Source organism: Salvelinus namaycush, chromosome 3 (assembly GCF_016432855.1).
Source record: "Salvelinus namaycush isolate Seneca chromosome 3, SaNama_1.0, whole genome shotgun sequence".
NCBI classification, from domain to species: domain Eukaryota; kingdom Metazoa; phylum Chordata; class Actinopteri; order Salmoniformes; family Salmonidae; genus Salvelinus; species Salvelinus namaycush.
In genome coordinates, this window is record NC_052309.1 from 55,796,895 (window position 1) to 55,817,758 (window position 20,864).

Below are 20,864 nucleotides of genomic sequence, written 5' to 3' on the forward strand. Positions count from 1 at the left end.
GCCTGGTATGCCAAAAGCATCTTAATTTAACCAATATGCTTTTGGGAAACGTCCTGATTAGGGCAGTGGTTGGCTACATTTTCAAGACCACGGATATTACTTTCTGTATTTTAACAAATTGATAACTCATGTGTGCTGCAGACGTCTAAAAGAATGCATAAGGAAATCTTATTCAAAAGCAGACTACACAACGACCGCGTTTAGACAAATAATATCAGACTATCATTGTACAGTATTTGTATTAAGGATCTCCATTAGCAGCTACTCTCCCTGGGGTCCAAACACATTAAGGCACTTACAGTACGTCATAACATTATTACGCTACTGCATATTTAGTATTGTTATACTATCCGTATATAATGCACACAAAGAAATGTATGTCTATGTTTGTCAGTATGAAGATTACACAGTTGAGCACATTGGCCGTTTCAGACTCATCTTTTCATACAAAACAAATACGCATCGTGATCCAGGAAGCAACAATTGGACGATTTACATACATTTTAACCAACCGAAGAGCAATACAAAACATATTAATCCCGCCTCTATTAGAAAATGACCAATGGTGATCCAGTAAGAAAACTTCCGCTGCAGTAGCAGGACGTGTTCATTGTACAAGCTATTCTGAAAGAATACCGCGGCTGTTGAGGTGAAGTCTATGAAATACGTGATGTCTTCAAAATGGTTTAATCAGTGAAAGACGATTGAAGTGTTCCGATTTAGTTTGATATGTGAACTGTTTAGAGCTACATGTACGAATGATAGAAAAGTAACGGTTGCGTGTTATCAGTTTAGGAATTTTGTTCGCTAGCAGTAGCTACCTAGCTAGCAAGCCACCTTGAGGTCCTGTCTCTTTCTTGGCATTCTAGCCTGTATTGTGGTATGGGTTCCTAGCTTGACGACGAAACTCAGTACAGTGAAATTTCATTATCTAATTTTTCGCATTGGTTTAATATAAAATAAGTTGTTAGGTAACGACGTTAAACGCTTGTCTGTAGAAGAAAGTGGACATTGAAGGACGACAGAACGTTCTCAGTGGCTTTTACAAGAAGATTCCCAAACCAACTATCATGAACGGGTTCAGCACAGAAGAAGACAGTCACGATGGACCTCCGGCTCCTCCGTTTTACGGCCAGACGTGTTGTTTGATTGAGGATGGTGAGCGCTGCGGACGATCAGCTGGAAACGCTTCCTTCAGCAAGCGGATCCAGAAAAGCATATCGCAGAAAAAACTAAAGCTGGACATCGACAAAAGCGTAAGTGTGTATTGCTAACTAGTTGTTCCAACTATGAGACGAGGTAGCTAGCTAGCCCCGTAGACATTCCCACTGACAGTTTTCTAGGCAAGAATGTGCTAATCGCGCACGCTTCAGCTTGTTGGCAAATTCAACCTCACTTATCTATTTGCTATTGTTTTACAATTGTTCTGCGCCATAATCACGGAACATTGGATTTCTCTGATTGCTTATGGCTTCATTTGGATTAGTTTGTGGAACATCAAACAAGGAGGACCTCCAATCCTTGGCTGTTTCATCGAGAAGGTCCACCAACATTCCGTGTTTACTACATCCCGCGCCCACTGCCATTGATGCTGCTAGCTAGCCAGGCGACCGCCACAGTGTCCTTCGCCCCCCGCCTCCTCTCCGCAGATATTTTAACGTTAAGCAAGTGTTGGGTTGCGTTGGTGCAAGTGTTGGGTTGCACAAACTAGCTACTTCCCTCGCTGTAACGTTAATAGAACTGCGGCAAAACAGTGCTCGGTAGGCGGTGGCGAAGAACACTGTCTACGGGTATCCTAGCTAACCAGCAGCCTTCTTCTTAGGTGGGGGTTTCCAACGTTGGTGCATTACGGTTACGGACTGTTCTGGTGTGTGTGTGTCAGAGACGGCGCTTAACAACCTAATGGCAGTGGGCGCGGCATGTTTATAACCGCAGTCTGCAGATAGACAATTTGGTTTCACCCTGCATAGCTAGTAGTGCACGAGTCGACTCTTGCTCGCCTCCCAAAACACGGTGCACACATACTCAAAACCTCACTATTGCAGAGTCCTACTACTAGGAAGACAACATTTGCGTTCTAGAGGACTGACATGAGCATGATGCTTCCCATTTGCCTATAAAAGGCCTACTTTGTTTGAATATAGGTGATGTGTACAAACTATAATAGCTCAGTGATATTTCTGCTGTGTGCAGCCTTGACTGATCCCATGGGATGATGTGGTGCACTCTATGCTGAGAAGCCTATTCTTTGCTATGTTATAGCCCTATTTGGACGGTATCATGAGACGCTGGTTTTGTAATTATTATCCAAGCATGTGCGTTATTCCAGAGGATGATTCACACAAGATTGTTTTTTCCAAACTGCCTCCTGTAATTGTTTTTTTTTTACTCTTATGACGGAAGCCTAGAGGTTTGTATTGTAGGCGTGAAGATATTTCAACATTTATAGACGATTAATAGGCTACACTGAAAACTCGTGCTTGGCTGCATTGAGTGGTCGTCTCCCGTAGGAGCTCGGCCTGTTAAAGGACCTTTAACAACTGCTCCCTGCACTACCAGCTTGCCTCAGGGAAGCTAAGAGCCTGTTGGACAAACTTCTCACTAGCAAGATTCTTGTTAGAGGCACCCCCGGGCCTGAACACGAACAACATGGAGGAATCCGGGTTTGGTAACCTTCCCTCGGTGGAGCAGTCACTGGCTAACAACTTCAGGCCCTCACTCCCTTGAAAGACGGAGCGCTTTACTGCCTCAATTTTTCAGAAGATGTACCAGGACTCTGTATTGTAGGCATATCAGGCTGAGCTACTGGAGGATGTGGGGAAGCAACTGGACTCTGACACCCTAGACCCAAATGCGTGGGAGGAGGTCTGTATGCTTACAGACCTAAATCTCTGTGGCTAGGTGCCTGAACCAGGCCCAAACTGTAGGGAAGCAGAGTCCCATAAAGCTATCTGGCACTCCTCTGAGTCCACAAAGCTTTGGATTTTCCTCATTTGTTTATTTTCTGCGATTTGGTTCACACAACCGGGCCACTGCCTGCTCTGCCTTCCCATCTTACAGGAGCGAGCGGCTTAGTAGATATCCCCCTTCTCCTCCCCGTCATCTAAACTGATTTGAAGCAATTTAGCAGGTGACATCAATAAGGGATCATAGCTTTCACCTGGATTCAACTGGTAAGTATATGTAATGGGAAATGTTTTGTACACTCTTATTCCTCTTATTTTAGGTTCGACACCTCTACATATGCGACTTCCACAAAAACTTCATCCAGAGTGTCCGTAACAAAAGGAAGAGGAAGACGAGTGACGACGGAGGGGAGTCTCCTGATCATGATGTGGAAGTGCCAGAGGTAACAGCTGGGAAAACGAGCCCATTGTCCTCCCTTTAATCATGTGTCTCTAAGAATGACACTGCTTCTCCTTGAAGAAAAAAACATCAAGTTGAGTAGATATGAAAAAGAACATAAGATGACTATTGATGAAAAGGCATAATAGCATGACAGTTCTATGCATTCTTTTGTGTGAAATATAATTGATAGAGAACAGTCAGATGTGCTTAAAGATATTCAATGCTTAATGAATAACACACCACTCTTTCCTCACAATGTCTGTTTCTGTGATGTTAGGTGGACCTGTTCCAGCTTCAGGTAAACACGCTGAGACGCTACAAGAGACACTACAAGCTCCAGACCAGACCTGGCTTGAACAAGGCCCAACTGGCTGAGGTAGGCCAATATTTACATTTTAGTCATTTAGCGTTCAATCTTATCCAGAGCGACTTAGTGTGCATTCAACTAAGATAGGTAAGACAACCACATATCACAGTCACTGCAAGCAAAACAAATGTTGGTGAAATAAGTGCTAGTAAGAAATGCAGCAATTTTGGCCTTTGTTAACCTGTTAGGCTGGCTGGCCCGACACCGGTACACTTATGACAACATCCAGCTCAAGTGCAGGGCGCGAAATTCAAAATATATTTTTTTTAAATATTTAACTTTCACACATTAACAAGTCCAAGACACCAGATGAAAGATACACTTCTTGTGAATCAAGCCAACATGTCCGATTTTTAAAATGTTTTACAGGGAAGACAAAATATGTAAATCTATTAGCTAACCACGTTAGCAAAAGACACCACTTTTCTAACTCCATCAGTTTCTTACTCCATCAGGTGCTATCACAAATTCGACCAAATAAAGATATAAATAGCCACTAACCAAGAAACAAATTCATCAGATGACAGTCTGATAACATATTTATTGTATAGCATATGTTTTGTTCGAAAAATTTGCATATTTCATGTATAAACCATAGTTTACATTTCAGCTACAATCAGAAATTGCACCGAAAGCAGCCATAATATTTACAGACACCAACGTCAAATAGCTAATTACTCATCATAAAACATTTCTGAAAAATACATAGTGTGCAGCAATTGAAAGACAGGCATCTTGTGATTCCAAACAATATTTCCGATTTATTAAATGTTTTACAGCGAAAACAAAATGTAACGCTATATTAGCATAGCCACGATAGCCAGAAACACTTGGGCGCCCACGACCAGTTCACATGCACGACAGATATATGAAATAACATCATAAAGTGGGTCTTACTTTTGCTGATCTTTCATCAGAATGTTGAACAAGGTGTCCTCTGTCCAGATGAGTCGTTGTTTGGATTCAGAATGGCAAATTTCCCTCTTCACTTAGCATTGGCACTAGCCGAGTGGCACAATTCTCTCCAACGTAATCAAAGTCAGAGGACGGAACACGGCAAAACTCCCAAAAAAATGTCAATAATCTGATTAAACTATATTGAAAAAACATACATTACGATGATATGGTCACATGTATCAAATAAAATCCGAGCCGGAGATGTTAGTCATCCATTACGGCAGCAAAACAGAAGGCAATCACACTTCCAAGTCGCGCGCTTCAGAGTACCGGAAGTGGACGGTCACGTCAAAGAAATAGCTTTTATTCCACCCCAGACCAAGATAAACACAAAATTTCTTCTCTCACATCATCTTGACACCCAGAGGAAGGCGTATGGAGTGTACGTAGACTCCTACGTGTCATGACCATGTATAGGCAGGAAGTTGAAGAGAGCATATATTTCTGACATTCTACTTCCTGGTCAGGAAAAGTGCTGCCAAAGGAGTTCTGTTTCACTCAGAGAAATAATTCCAACGGTTTTAGAAACTAGAGAGTGTTTTCTATCCAAAAAGAATAATAATATCCATATTGTACGAGCAAGATTTGAGTAGGATGCCGTTTGAAATGGGCACGATTTCACTGGCTACTCAACACTTTGCCTTGCAGCCATAAGAAGTAAAAAAAAAAAAAAGAGGGGGTCCCTGGTTTCCATTGCTACCGTGCTTATTTCTCTACTCCTTGAGTGGCATCTTTCTACAAGTGCAAGAAAGATAAGTATTTCTACACAGGGGTTGAAGTTCTCCTTTACTGCGACGGATTTTCATTATATGAATCCTGAACAGGTTGTTTTTGAGATCAGTGTAGATCCGCAATAAACATCTCTGGAGATGATGTAGCCTAATACAGAAGCATGTCTGTTCTAAGAAATATATTCCCAAATAAGTGTATTCTCAAATATTTTATTTTCTGTTATGCTGTGTGCACAGCCTATACTTTGTCACTCAGGATGCAACTTTCCAGTGCTACTATTTTTGCCATGTAATGTTGTTATTAAAACATACTCAAACAACCCCATAGTAGAATAGTTTACTAACTTGTGTTCTATGCGAGATACATATTCCTTTTGAGGCTCATTCAAGTTGCAGGAGCCATATGGGGGGGAAACAACTGCCTCTACTCTAGCCTTCCTCCTGGTGCTGACTGCTCAAGCCATTAATTAACTATTAGATAGCCTTAAAAAGTATATATTTTAATACACTGAAAAAGTGTGGACCAGAAGGCTCTCTCCTCACTATATTGTTTCTGAACAATGAGAAATGACCATCTTCAGAGAAGATACTAGTAGTATGCAAATCAGGGAGCCAAATGAATGGCTCTTTCACATGTTCGATTCCTGACGTTCACCAAAAAGAGCCGTTTGTAGAGAAAACCGCTATACGATCTCAAAAAAATGATTGTGATACTCCATGAAATTCGTTGTATCTTCGCTGAAGATGGTAATTTCTCATTGCAGAAACAATATTTTTATTTTTTATTTAACCTTTATTTAACTAGGCAAGTCAGTTAAGAACAAATTCATATTTACAATGATGGCCTACCAACAAAAAAAAAAGGCCTGCGGGGACGGGGGATTAAAAATAAATAAAATATAAGACAAAACCCATCACGACAAGCGAGACAACACTACATAAAGGGAGACCTAAGACGACAACATAGCAAGGCAGAAACGCATGCCAACACAGCATGGTAGCAAAACAACATGACAACATGGTAGCAACTAGAGGTCGACCGATTATGATTTTTCAACGCCGATACCGATACCGATTATTGGAGGACAAAAAAAGCCGATACCGATTTATAATAAATAAAAAAATATGTTATATATCATAAACACACACACACATTTTTGTAATAATGACAACTGCAACAACACTGAATACATAAATACACACACACACACACACACAGCTCTGAAGTGACAATGATACTGAAGAGTCTGCTTAGGAGACAAATACTCTCAACTATTTGAATAAAAATAGAGTTTAAGTTACCTGTGATGAATGTTGAAAACAAAAACTGTCATTTCTATATGCAGGAAATCCTATTTTAATAATGGGCATGGTAAGAATTGACGACCAAAGTGCGAGTCATAATTCCCATGACACCTAGCAAAATCTGAAAAGCGGTTCCTTCATTTATTCCATAGGATATTTTTAGATTCACTTAAAATAAGGTCTGTGTTTCGTGTAGGCTTACACCACCTTGCCAATTTTATAACTGTAGATATTCATAGGACAAGATAACTCTGATCAATATTGGCTAAATATAAGCGAAGATCATTTTTTTTGTAGAGTGGATTTATGAAAATATGTTGACAAACGTTACCTTATCCTAGTGAGAATTACACGGGTATCAAAACGTCGAGGCGGTTTAAGCCTGCACGAAACACAGACTTTATTTGAAGTAGATCAAGACATTCTCTATGGAAGACATGAACGGTAAAATAACGAAGGAACCCCTTTCAAATTCAGCCGCAAGTTATTACAGGAATTATAACGCGTCGACTATTTCTCTCTAAACCATATACCTTTGACTAATCCGGAAACTATCACCTCAAACAAAACGTTTATTCCGTTCCGTATTTTATCTAACGGGTGGCATCCATGTGTCTAAATATTCCTGTTACATTGCACAACCTTCAATGTTGTCATAATTACGTAAAATTCTGGCAAATTAGTTCGCAAAGAGCCAGGCGGCCCAAACTGTTGCATATACCCTGACTCTGCGTGCAATGAACGCAAGAGAAATGACACAATTTCACCTGGTTAATATTGCCTGCTAACCTGGATTTCTTTTAGCTAAATATGCAGGTTTAAAAATATATACTTGTGTATTGATTTTAAGAAGGGCATTGATGTTTATGTGTAAGTACACATTTGAGCAATGACAGTCATTGATTGTTTTTTATAAGATAAGTTTAATGCTAGCTAGCAATTTACCTTAGCTTACTGCATTTGCGTAACAGGCAGGCTCCTCGTGGAGTGCAATGTAAATCAGTGTTAGAGCATTGGACTAGTTAACTGTAGGGTTGCAAGATTGGATCCCCCGAGCTGACAAGGTTAAAAATCTGTCGTTCTGCCCCTGAACGAGGCAGAACGTTCCTAGGCCGTCATTGAAAATAAGAATGTGTTCTTAACTGACTTGCCTAGTTAAATAAAGATTAAATAAAGGTGTAAAAAAATAAATCGGCGCCCAAAAATACCAATTTCCGATTTGTTATGAAAACTTGAAATCGGCCCCAATTAATCGGTCGACCTCTAGTAGCAACACAACATGGTAGCAACACAACATGGTAGCAGCACAAAACATGGTACTAACATTATTGGGAACAGACAACAGCACAAAGGGCAAGAAGGTAGAGACAACAATACATCACACAAAGCAGCCACAACTGTCAGTAAGAGTGTCCATGATTGAGTCTTTAAATGAAGAGATTGAGAACTGTCCAGTTTGAGTCTTTGTTGCAGTTCATTCCAGTCACTAGCTGCAGCAAACTGAAAAGTGAGGAGGAGAGCCTTATTCTGGTCCATACTTTCAGTGTATTAAAATATATAATTTAAGGCTATCTAATAGTTAATTAATGGCTAGAATGTCCTTTTTTTAAAGAGCTTCTCAACCCTTCTGCATAAAAATTATCCTCCCCGGTCCCCCTAAGCAAGGGAACTGGAATTTGTGGAATTTACATGAAAGGGGAGGTTAACTTGTTTGTCTTGGGATTTTTATTTGTTTTAACCACAGGGCCTACAGCAGTAATATGTTTGTAGTATGTTATAGAACGCTAACAGTGTACACCGCAGTGGGGTATCTATTCCAGCTAAAGACAAGCACCAGGCACAATATTTAACTTTGATGAATGTATTCATATATTGTTGTCCTATATGGAGTTTTCGCATTTTGCAATCTAGATGTACTTCATAATACTGGACTATTAAATACAATGGTCTGTTTTGATGCCAAGTCTCCCAGCGGCTATCCAAAACAAACTGCAACTTGCGAAACCAGTTTCGCCTGACATCTTGGCCTAAGGGGAGCTGGCTGGTAGAGTAGAAAGCCAAAGTGCCAGACCCACAGGCAGGAGAAACTACTCGCGTCCCTCTTGCAATCTCGTTCCTTGTCTAAATAAGCTTATTCCAACCTAATTATGGCTTGTACTGCTTAGTGTCAACATATCCAAATGACAAATGGTTCATTTGTTTATTGCCACAGTGACAGTAGGCAGGCTTTAAAAATCGTACATTACTGATTTTATACAGCAGTGCTGTCCTGTTAGTTAAAAAAAAAAATATATATAGAACAAAAATATAAACGTGACAATTTCAACCATTTTACTGAGTTACAATTCATATAAGGAAATCAGTCAATTGAAATGAATTCACTAGGACCTAATCTATGGATTTCACATGACTAGGCAGGGGCACAGCCATGGGAGGGCATGGGCCCACTTGGGAGCAAGGCCCAGCCAATTCGTTTTTCCTCACAAAAGGGCTTTATTACAAACAGAAATGCTCCTCTGTTTCATCTGTTGTCCGGGTGGTTGGTCTCTGACGATACCGCCGTCAAAGAAGCCAGATGTGGAGGTCCGGGGCTGGTGAGGTTAAACGTGGTCTGCGGTTGTTAGGCCAGTTTGATGTATTGCCAAATTCTCTAATATGACGTTGGAGGTGGCTTATGATAGAGAAATTAACGTTCACAGCGCTGGTGGACATTCCTACAGTCAGCATGCCAATTGCACTCTCCCTCAACTTGAGACATCTGTGGCTTTTAGTGTCCCCAGCACAATGTGCACCTGTGTAATGATCATGTTGTTTAATCAGCTTCTTGATATGCCACACCTGTCAGGTGGCTGGATTATCTTGGCAAAGGAAAAATGTTCAGCGATTACAGATTTGTGCACAACATTGTCGAGAAATAAGATTGAGGCATATGGGACATTCTGGGATCTTTTATTTCAGCTCATGAAACATGGTGACCAACACATGTTGCATTTATATTTTTGTTCATTAGTTAGTAGCCCATCTAAAGAACTTGGTAAAGCTGTCTCAGAAGGACTCAGCTCTATAAGAGTTAACTTCTGTCTTGGGATTTCATTAGGGCAATTATCCAAAGTCATTTTCCTCTCCTAAGAACTCCAGTATCCTCAAAGGGAGTGGTTCCTAATCCGTGACCGGATCTTTTATTTCTGAGACTTCGTATCAGTAAGTGTGTGTCGCAGTATCTCGCCGGGAATTTGGGACTTCACTAATTTTCTCATGCGAAAACCGGATTAGATATAGTGCATTCGGAAATGGATTAAATAGTTTCCCCCCTCAATCTAAACACAATACACCATAATGACAATTCAAAGTCTTTTAGACATTTTAGTAAATTTATAAAATACAAAAAATAACATTTACACAGGTATTCAGACCCTTTACTCAGTACTTTGTTGAAGCACCTTTGGCAGCGATTACAGCCTCGGGTTTTCTTGGGTATGACGCTACAAGCTTGGCTAACCTGTATTTGGGAAGTTTCTTGCATTCTTCTCTGCAGATCCTCTCAAGCTCTGTCAGGTTGGATGGGGAGCGTCGCTGCACAGCTATTTTCAGGTTTCTCCAGAGATGTTCAAGTCCGTGCTCTGGCTGGGTAACTCAAGGACATTCAGAGACTTGTCCCGAAGCCACTCCTGCATTATCTTGGCTGTGTGCTTAGGGTTGTTGTTCTGTTGGAAGGTAAACCTTCGCCCCAGTCTGAGGTCCTGTGCGCTCTGGAGCAGGTTTTCATCAAGGATCTCTCCGTTTATCTTTCCCTCAATCCTGACTAGACTCCCAGTCCCTGCCGCTGAAAAACATCCCCACAGCATGAGGCTGCCAACACCATGCTTCACTGTAAGGATGGTGCCAGGTTTCCTCCAGACGTGACTCTTGGCATTCTTGGTTTCATCAGACCAGAGACTCTTGTTTCTCATGGTCTGAGAGTCATTTAGGTGCCTTTTTGTAAACTCCAAGCAGGCTGTCATGTGCCTTTTTTTACTGAGGAATGGCTTCCGTCTGGCCACTACCATAAAGGCCTGATTGGTGGAGTGCTGCAGAGATGGTTGTCGTTCTGGAAGGTTCTCTCAACTCCACAGAAGAACTCTGGAGCTCTGTCAAAGTGACCATTGGGTTCTTGGTCACCTCCCTGAGCAAGGCCCTTCTCCCCCAGTTGCTCAGTTTGGCTGGGTGACCAGCTATAGGAGAGTCTTGGTGCACCCCGACACAAACTACTGCAGCATAAATACTGGAGGCTGAGACAGGAGGGGTCAGGAGACACTGTGGCCCCATCCGATGACACCCAAACAGGCAGGATATGAGGGCCAAACAGGCAGGATATAACCCCACCCACTTTGCCAAAGCACAGCCCCCACACCACTAGAGGGAAGTCTTCAACCACCAACTTACCATCCTGAGACAAGGCCGAGTATAGCCCACAAAGATCTCCGCCACGGCACAACCCAGACAGGAAGATCACGTCAGTGACTCAACCCACTCAAGTGACGCACCCCTCCTAGGGACGGCATGGAAGAGCACCAGTAAGCCAGTGACTCAGCCCCTGTAATAGGGTTAGAGGCAGAGAATCACAGTGGAGAGAGGGGACCTGGCCAGGCTGAGACAGCAAGGGCGGTTCGTTGCTCCAGATCACGTCCAATCCAATGGAAGTTACCACAGGTGTACTCCAATCATTTTGTAGAAACAGCTCAAGGATGAGCAATAGAAACAGGATGCACCTGAGCTCAATTTTGAGTCTCATAGCAAAGGGTCTGAATACTTATGTAAATAAGGTATTTCTGTTTTTATTTTTAATAAAATTGCAACAAAATCTAAACTTGTTTTCACTTTGTCATTATGGGGTATTGTGTGTAGATTGAGGGTAAGAAATGATTTAATCCATTGTAGAATAAGGCTGTAACGTAACAAAGGGAAGCGGTCTGAATACTTTCGGAATGCACTGTACATACCGGTAGTTAAATTTAGAGTTAAATTACAAAAATATGATATTCGCAATGTCACTAAGCAAATAAACAAACAACCAAAACATTAGTAGCCACTACAATGTGGAAACGTGATTTTTGTCCTGAGTTCAGTAGCATTTACTTGATTTTTGCGGACCCAGCATTAGCTAGCTAGTATATTAGCAATACTAGTCAGCATAGGCTGCTACATGATTATCAGCTCGCGTTAGCCAGCTAGCATTAGCTAGCATTAGCTAGCTAGCCAGCCTAGTTAGCTCTAGTCCAATAGAAACGTATGCAACCCTGCTGGTTACGTGGCTAGCTAGATGACCAGTGGTGACAGGGATCCCTATGAGATTCAAGGCTTTAATAAGTGTCATAGTGCAGAAATAGCACAGAAAAATACTGATTGTTTGAGCTAGCTAAGTTAGCTAGCAAGATGGCTATGACAGTTACGAGTGTGCAATAAATGAAATGTTTCCCTAGGCGGTAGAGGCCTAGACCTCCATTAATGAGCCTGTCATGTCATTAATAAAGAACAAGTCAACAGGTCCAAACAATTACTGCTCTCTACGTGCTGCCCCCATTGAGTGGAACTGCCAGCCCTGAATGGAGCTGGGTGAGACTAGGGCTGTGGCAGTCACAATTTAGTCGGCCGGTGTTTGTCAAGCAAATCAAATAACTGTCGGTTTCACGGTAATTGACGTGAAGAGGCACAGCCAGAAGAGGACTGGCCACCCCTCATAGCCTGGTTCCTCTCTAGGTTTCTTCCTAGGTTCTGGCCTTTCTAGGGAGTTTTTCCTAGCCACCGTGCTTCTACACCTGCATTGCTTGCTCTTTGGGGTTTATGTACAGCACTTTGAGATATCAGCTGATGTAAGAAGGGCTTTATAAATACATTTGATTTGATACAAACCTTATCAAATGATATAGGCCTATGAGCTAGGCTACATGAGGTGTGCGACTTTGATCAGAAAAGTCCCCCCCCCCAAAAAAGGCATTGTTTCTTGCCTTACGCTGGGCATTATTCACAAGTGATAATATATCATTCACAAGTGATAGGCTAATATTGGTGAAATTTGTTTTGATTTAGAATGGATCATTATCATGCACCTGTCTCAACAGGGGTAGTGGGGAAAATACATGTCATCTATGCACTTAAATAGCAAATGGAGGACGCTTTTCCCGTGGTTCATTTTCATGCCGGTCAGGTAGGCTATACTCCTGTTGTAAAGATAAGCAATGTGCTTAATATTAGGAAAGTTGAGAAATAAATATAGTAGGCTTAGCCTATAGAAAGCTGATTGGATCCTCTTTTTAATAGAGGCCATTACTCTGTTTTCTCGCGCAATTGCATAGCCTATAGAAATGTTGCGCAACATGAGCTCATAAGCTCTCATGAAGTGTTTGATTAGAATTTTGATTAGACTTGTATTGATGTCAGAGTGATTAGAGGGAATATAGAGTGCTGAGTACAAGGCAGTTTGGTAGGCTACTGATGACCATCAGCAGCATCAGAGCTTGAAGCCTAATTATTGTGACTAAACTGTCACATGGAATTTGACTGCCTTCATAACTCATGACCGCCGGTGTGACGGTAATACCGCAACAGCCCTTGGTGAGACTACATAGAGGATGTTTATTTCCCTTCACGTTTATTATTTTAAATCAAATAATCTGTTTGGGTTTAGACGGGGTCTCCTGAATTTATTTATGGAGTTCTGATCCTTGTCAGAATTGTAGTCATTGATTTGGTTGGGAGTTAAATGGATGCTTTAAACTGCACGCAGAGACATAAAAATGGTATCCATGAGTTCATCTGACTCTGGGGAAGTAGATCAAGGGCTTCCTTGCCAAAATCCCGAAGTGTCCCTTTAACCAGACTGATGAGGTAGGGCGCAACTTTGGTTTTAGAAGTGGAAGTTTTTTTATTATTTTTTTATTTATCCAGTCAGATAAACGCTCCCAACAGCCTACCCGATCGCTTGGAGGCATCCGCATGGTCCTAAAGCACACCTGTGCTTGGGTTTTTTGTATTACATTCCAATGAAAGAACTGGGGGGACAAAAATGTAAATTCAGAATGTGGGGGGAAACATGTCCCCAGTGAAAGTTGCGCCCCTGACCATACCACTAATCCTCACCACAATGTTTTTATTAAAATTGGGGAGAAAACAACTGGATGTTCAAAAAATAGACTGATTAAACTGACCTCTACACCTCTATTGTCTTACATACCACTTTGGATAGAATGTAGTTCTTCTCTGTGATAACTAAATGATTTTGGCCTCAATGCAATGTTATTTGTTTTCAGACTGTCAGTCGCCACTTCCGGAATATCCCAGTGAACGAGAAGGAGACTCTCACATACTTTATTTATATGGTGAAGAGCAGCAAAAGCCGACTGGACCAGAAATCGGAGGGCAGCAAACAGCTGGAATAAAGGCCACCAATAAGTCTTGGACATGAGCACGTGTGTTTGATGAAAAGGTGTTTCCGCCAGGCAGCCTAATCTGATTTCAGACTGTTGTCAAGACTCTCCGCAGGGTAATGTAATTCTGTAATGTGAATATGCCGATATGTACAAAATACGCAGAGTATAAAGATATCAGCAACACGATAGAATGCAATGTATGAGAACTGCCTTAAAGATTTGTTTGTATTTTTTGTATTTTGCATGGACTGTTAACAACTTTAAGAAAGGCTTGTGTCAAACCAGAGTGTGCAAACTTAATATTTCAATAAACTAGTCATGGAGCATTTTGTGAATGAAAAGATGGTGGATAAGGTTTTGGGAAGCGTTGCACATTTTCTGGTGTCCAACTAGAATTTAAGCAATAAGGCCCGAGGGGGTGTGGTATATGGCCAATATACCATGGCTAAGGGCTGTTCTTATGCATGACGCAAAGCAGAGTGCCTGGATACAGCCCTTAGCCGTGGTATATTGGCCATATCACACAAACCCCTGAGGTGCCTTATTGCTATTATAAACTGGTTAACAACGTAATTAGAGCAGTACAAATAAATGTTGTCATACCCGTGGTATACGGTCTGATATACCACAGCTGTTGGCCAATCAACATTCAGGGCTCGAACAACCCAGTTTTATAATACTCATCCAGTGTTATGACATACATGGGATGACTGAAGTTGAATGATGTAGCATTTGGCCCTGACCCTTTTTTACATTTTACATTGACTTTACCCGCTCTTTCCCGTCTTATACACTGAAACACACTGCAGATTGAAATGGCGTTTCAGTGAATACCAAGCTCTTTTCAAGTATTGGTGGAAATGTTATGTCTGACTTTTTTCTTTACTACATTTTCTACTTTTTTGTGAGATGTCAGTACAGTACTTTAGTTCATCCTTGATTGTAAGGTCTCTGTAAAGTTGTGTGTGTCTGGTGGAAAGTAACTTTCAGTCTGTTCATTTTCATGGTTTCAGCTTTTGAGACTAATTTAAAGCAATTAATTGAACTTGTTCATTAGGGGTTTAAAATGCATTATTATTATTATTATTATTACTACTACTATTATATTATTTCAGAAGAATTGTTGCTGTACTAACACAAGCACGTAGAACGTCTCAACTTGAGAGCAATGAACCATATTTGAACCACCTAAATAGTTTTCACAGTGCACACAAGCACTGGCTGTACTTTGCCTTAGTGTTCACAATACATTTGTTCTATTCTATTGCAATGTATTTCTGTGGAATCATGTCACCCTCAGCTGTCAAGTCTATTTCCTCTCCTGGCACAGTGTTGAAATTATGTGTGTGTCTCGTGGGCACGCAACCACACGATAACACTACCTACCGCTTATTGAAGATGGGAGTTGTAAAAAAATTTAAATAAAATGTTTTTGCTTTCTCTCTATCACTAATTGGGATTTTCTTGTTCACTTCAACACTGCTGTATGCGCGCTGTTTTGTTTGTCAGTGGTCTTTTCACAGATGATGCTATGCCTTAGTATTGATTAGGTTCTCTGTCCCAGACCTTATTTAAGTCCAACGTAATAAGTTATGTCTACTGTTTTCCATCTTACACCATCAATTAGTCATGTCAAATGTGTCATTTGCTGAACTATCGATGGCTTTTTTTTGTTTTTGCTTGTAGGTTTATAGTGTCAGATTTCCCTCTTCTTCTTTTTTTTCTCCTATGTTAGCATATTGGCTGTGCTGCTTAACCCAATTGTTGTATTATAGAAGACACATTTATTTAAATATGGCTGCTTATTGCTTTTAATAAATGTATTGTACATAATGGCTTGTCTTTTGTTTATTGTGGGGCAGTCACGCCATTTTCTGATTTTAGTGGGTGGATGGAATTAGCGACTGGACAAAACTTCTCCTTTCATGCTTTTTCAACCATAGACAAAGGAATAGCTGGGAGACTTATGTAGTCGTACTAAATGGAGGGATATATTTAAAAAAATGCCCCAAATCATGAATTGCCCGGAGGCCAGGTTGCTCTGTGTTACTAGATCCACCACCAGGTGTCCAGCAGCATTCTGTTGGGGCCCCCCAGTGGTTGAGCAGAAACACTAGATCTACCTACTGCTCTATGCAGGTCACAGGACTTAAACCTCTATACTTTTATGATACTGTCTATTTTAGTTTTCTAAAAACACACACAGGCCTTATATATATATATATATAAATTCAGTTGTATGACTTTGTAAGGACAATTAAAAAATGTGTATCCTGCCTAGCCCTTTCTCTCTGCAATAATTTAGTCCATGCACGAGTAGGGCTATGTCCAGAATTGAGGCACCAATATCAGGAAATAAGGACATTGCTCAGGCTGTATATTTTGCATTTCCCTACAAAGGCTATGGAATACAAGGTTCCCTGCATGCTACTAATTACTATCATAGCCTACCACACCTTTTCAGTGAGTTTTCGCATAGGCGAATTTATATAGTTTGCATTGATGTTGGAGAATGACACTTTTGTTTTTCAAAGAAATATTGCCTGAGCATGATTGGTTGATGAGCAATGAACTTGAACGCGCACAGATGTACACCTTTGCTCGAGGAACCCCTTTCTTGTAGAGAACTAAGTTAGACCACGTAGGTTATAAGTTATACAATATAAGGATTTAGGTTTTGGCTCAGCCTCTTTATTTAGCCTAATAATGGTTTATTCTGGCCAATTTGATTGTTTTTCCTCTCTGATGTGAAACGTGTTGTCATGTATGATTAGGCTTCTGCAAATAGCCTATTCCAAACCAATATTATTCTGACCTATAAGCAAATATTTGTTCATAGGCTATATACACTGTATGTTTATCATTGAAATAATAGCCTACATCTCTTAATTCGATTATTATATCCTATAGGATATACTTTGAGATTGATTGATTGATTGATGGGACTACTATCTTGTGGGCTGTTCAATCGAAAGACCGCTCTCTTAGTTCAGGCGAAATAGCATGCATCTGTCCCAGCCCCAAAAAGGAATAGAACCGTAAATTGAAAAATATTTGTTTCGTCTACATTTAGATAATATCATTTGATTGCTGTAGATATATTGATCTATAATTAATTTCTCAATTTGGTAAATATCGTGTAGAGCCAATCAAATGTTTTAGCTCACACCATGGAACCATGCGGGTACCCTGAAATAAAATAGCCTATAAAATCACAAATGGCATATGGCTAGAAATATCGAGAGCTTGGGACGATAAGGTTCTATCTTCAAAAATATGATTCTGAAATAGTTGGCTTTAAAGTTCCGAACCCTCATTGGTATAAATGTCAGCAAATTTTCATCTTGTACTCTTTTGAACTTAACCACATGAATTGGGGTATTTAGAGTAGACTATACATTAGCCTTTTTCTGTTCCATGTTCTATGTCAATAACTAAATTTGGACAAAAATACAGATCGAACCTTAGTCCTACCACTGTTTATTGACCTCCGGACACAGCACACTGAAGCATGTATTTTCATATGTTATACTACTGCACCTCAAACCCTTAAATTATCTAGTCAGCCTACATCACCATAAAACAAAAGTTTTAATAAATAAAATAAGAATGTGTCCTCATAAAGCAAATTAATAATTGCCTAGAGCTATGCATATCAAGATTTGTATAGCCTACCTAATCATTCTGTTGAAGAACTGACTGATTTCATTGCCGTTTTAAAGATTGTGTGATTAAATTAAGTCATTATGAATATAATTTCACATTGAATTCATAAGAAGAAAACTATCAAAACGAAATACCAATAGTCTAATAGTTGGCCTTTACCGGTATCATTTCGAAGTAATATAAACCTGTGCGTTCCATTGTTTTTTAACAAATAGGTTATTTGTCTTGAACTGCTGAATGTATTAGTTTTCTATTTCAAACGAACAGTTACATTAATTTGAGGTAGATTCAACATTTTTCTTTACAAGACATAGCACGACAGTAAGTCGACTCTACTACAACAAGACAAATGCAAAGCGGGAAAAATAATGCTGAACAGCATTGCCCCATAACCGGGAGGCATAAAGAAACACCTCAAATATCCCAGTCTCTCCGTTCGTTATTGTGGCCTATCCACAACCAAAAATATTTATTCTAAGCTATACAACTTTCATTTAAGTTCTCTCAGACGACAATTGACAAAGGAACGTTTACCAGGCAGTTGTTGAAATATCTGCATAATATTGCATTTTACCAAGTCCACCTTGTTTGAATTTAAACATTGCACGTATATACAGTAGATGAGTATAAGTGGTTGTATTCCTTGCAGCGACGTGCTTGAATACGGAGTCTTTGAGTGGGTTGCATGCTCAGAGGTCAAAACATTCACTGGTTCAGTTCCAAAGCCCAGACTTGCTGTGGCCAACCTGTCCGTCCTTTGAACGTTTTCTCGTTTCCTAATGACTCTTGCAGGCCATCGTTCTGTGAAATAAAGCAAAAATGTAGTCAATATTGATATAAGCACTCTGCAATTGTAATAGACTGATTTTAAACTCAATGTAAAATGACATGGCCTGAATTAAATAAACACTTAGGCCTATTACATGTTCACATTAACAACCAGAGGTCGGATAATGTTATATTGTTTATCTTTATAGGCCTTTTCAGGCTTGTTCAATTGAGCTCAAAGTATAATTTCTCTGACATGGGATTGCTCTAAACTTTGAAATGTTTTCGCTTACAGAGCCAACAAACACAATTTATTTTAACAAATGTAATAGGCCTACACAGTAATTACAACATTATGGCCTCAACGTTGTTTCAACATAAAACCACAATCACGAAGGTGCATATTCCATCATATTCCGTAATATAAAACACATAAGACACTCAATAATTAAGACAATCATTTAGATTGATGGCAGAACGTAGACTACGTGATCCTAATTCATAGAAATCATTTTTACAATGCTGTTATAGTTTGCAGAATATGAATTTAGATTTTCGGAACAGTAAAATATTATCACCATATAGCTTAGGCCTATGCAAAAATAATAGGCTGCTTATTAAAATAGTTCACATAGCCTACCGTTTCCCGTTTCCGTTTCAAATCTCTATCATATTTCTTGATTTCGGCCTTGAATCCCTCTGTCTCCCCAGTTTCTTTAGCCAGCACGTCCATTAGGTAGGCAATGTAACTTGTTGCTAGTCGTAACGTTTTAATTTTGGACAGTTTCGTATCTACCGGTACGTTAGGTATACATTCTCTCAGTTCGGCGAACGCGGTGTTGATGCTCTCCGTCCTTCTCCACTCCTTCTTCGGCCCTGATGCTCTCCTCTTCCCCATGCACGCGGAGAGAGCGTCCAGCTGACTTTCTTGCGCCGGACCCGGAGCCCCGAACTCCGTGGAGTAAGGCATCTGGATCTGGAAATCAGAGTTGACTTCACCATGGTTCACCACCCAGTTTTGGAAGTAGGGATAATCTTGATGACACCTCTGGACGAATGGAAACGTCTTGTGCATCAGGTGATGATGCTGGTAGCTCCCAATAAGGTTCATTTTTACAATAAATAAAAATCGCCACCGGTCTGCAGGTCTTTTGGAGTCTTGCGGTTGGTGACACTAGTCAGTGACCTATGCTATAGTGAACAGGGGAAAGTGACATTCGCGAATGATGTTCCAATCGACATATGAAGACCTTCACCATTACAAATAGGCCCAAAAACACATAAGACAACCAGCACACGTTTTAAACGTTTATCATCAAAAAAGTGTCAAGTTTGTTGAGAATCTGTCGTTGACATTCTGATACGTTTAAAGTGAGGTTGGCCTAGTATAATCCAGACAGGTTTTGGCAATCTCGAGTGCACAATTTTTTCGTGGGATTGCGCTCGTTTGCGCAATACATTTTGACGGCAATGAAGGTGCGGGCCATAGGTTTATATGGTTTCGGAAGTGACAGAACGAACAGCCAATAGCGTGAGAATGCTAGAGGTTTGGGTGGAGCGTGTTTGATGCCACGTTCAGACAACTGGGAACTCGGAACTCTCCAACTTCCGACTTCTACGACTTGGAAAAATCGTTCTGAATGATCATTCAACTCGGAAGTGCAAGTCGGAAACTCTGGCATCTTTCTAGAGCTTCGTCTTTCCGACTTATAAATCACTGCCGTTACGTTTTTCCGAGTTCCCATTTGTCTTGAAAGCACCATGAGAGCAGAGAAGTCCGCGAGGTTAAGGGCGCGTTCCTCTGCCCAGGCTTTGCCAACGTATTTCAGATCTTACCACGCCTGGATAGGTATTTTACGGATCAGCTAACCACATCATATGTTATAGCAATATGGTGCCCGACGGTACAGTCGATGACGTGGCACGCGACCATTGGATGATGCATGTAATGTCTGAGCAGGGGACGCGACCTAAACCTACAAAAACATGCGCCATGGTCCCACTACAAAACTGCAGTAACTGGATATGGGAGAATACAAAGCAAATCAAGACATCATTTGCAGGGTCTTTCCCCATTTTAAAAATGGCATAATGCCATCATTTTCATGTGTTTATTTAGAATATTTGCAGTGGAAAGGGCTCCTGCTGATTCCATAATGAGCTCTCTGACAGCCTTTGCACACGGATTTTACGCAATTTTGATATTTATATTTTGCTTCAGTTAGTAAAATGTTGTGTTTTCGTTCAGCATGCTTACGTTGGTCCCCTTTTGCATACATTTGTGGAAGAAATAAGTTCCTTGAATGCATGTTGTAT

The 20,864-nt window shown here is 40.5% G+C and overlaps 2 protein-coding genes across 2 annotated transcripts; one reads left to right on the forward strand and one right to left on the reverse strand.

Annotated features, from left to right (window-relative positions):
* Window positions 1–611: 611 nt before the first annotated feature.
* LOC120032747 (histone deacetylase complex subunit SAP30L-like) lies at window positions 612–15,947 on the forward strand. The gene is made up of 4 exons (XM_038978936.1): window positions 612–1,256; window positions 3,227–3,349; window positions 3,626–3,724; window positions 13,995–15,947. The coding sequence occupies exons 1-4, from the start codon at window positions 1,071–1,073 to the stop codon at window positions 14,121–14,123; spliced, it is 537 nt and encodes a 178-aa protein (XP_038834864.1). The 5' UTR covers window positions 612–1,070; the 3' UTR covers window positions 14,124–15,947.
* A 1,852-nt stretch (window positions 15,948–17,799) lies between these two features.
* Window positions 17,800–19,833, reverse strand: LOC120044428 (heart- and neural crest derivatives-expressed protein 1-like). Its single transcript, XM_038989076.1, has 2 exons — window positions 19,189–19,833; window positions 17,800–18,581 (listed from the first exon to the last, which is right to left on the reverse strand). The coding sequence occupies exons 1-2, from the start codon at window positions 19,657–19,659 to the stop codon at window positions 18,486–18,488; spliced, it is 567 nt and encodes a 188-aa protein (XP_038845004.1). The 5' UTR covers window positions 19,660–19,833; the 3' UTR covers window positions 17,800–18,485.
* Window positions 19,834–20,864: the final 1,031 nt, after the last annotated feature.

What these genes read in the sequence shown, in the direction of transcription:
- LOC120032747 (XM_038978936.1), top strand. Translation starts at nt 1,071, where the DNA reads ATGAACGGGTTCAGCACAGAAGAAGACAGTCACGATGGACCTCCGGCT. An exon ending in AGCTGGACATCGACAAAAGC is followed by an intron (nt 1,257 to 3,226) that starts GTAAGTGTGTAT and finishes CTCTTATTTTAG; the next exon opens with GTTCGACACCTCTACATATG. An exon ending in ATGATGTGGAAGTGCCAGAG is followed by an intron (nt 3,350 to 3,625) that starts GTAACAGCTGGG and finishes CTGTGATGTTAG; the next exon opens with GTGGACCTGTTCCAGCTTCA.
- LOC120044428 (XM_038989076.1), bottom strand. Translation starts at nt 19,659, where the DNA reads ATGAACCTTATTGGGAGCTACCAGCATCATCACCTGATGCACAAGACG. An exon ending in TGAAACGGAAACGGGAAACG is followed by an intron (nt 18,582 to 19,188) that starts GTAGGCTATGTG and finishes TTTATTTCACAG; the next exon opens with AACGATGGCCTGCAAGAGTC.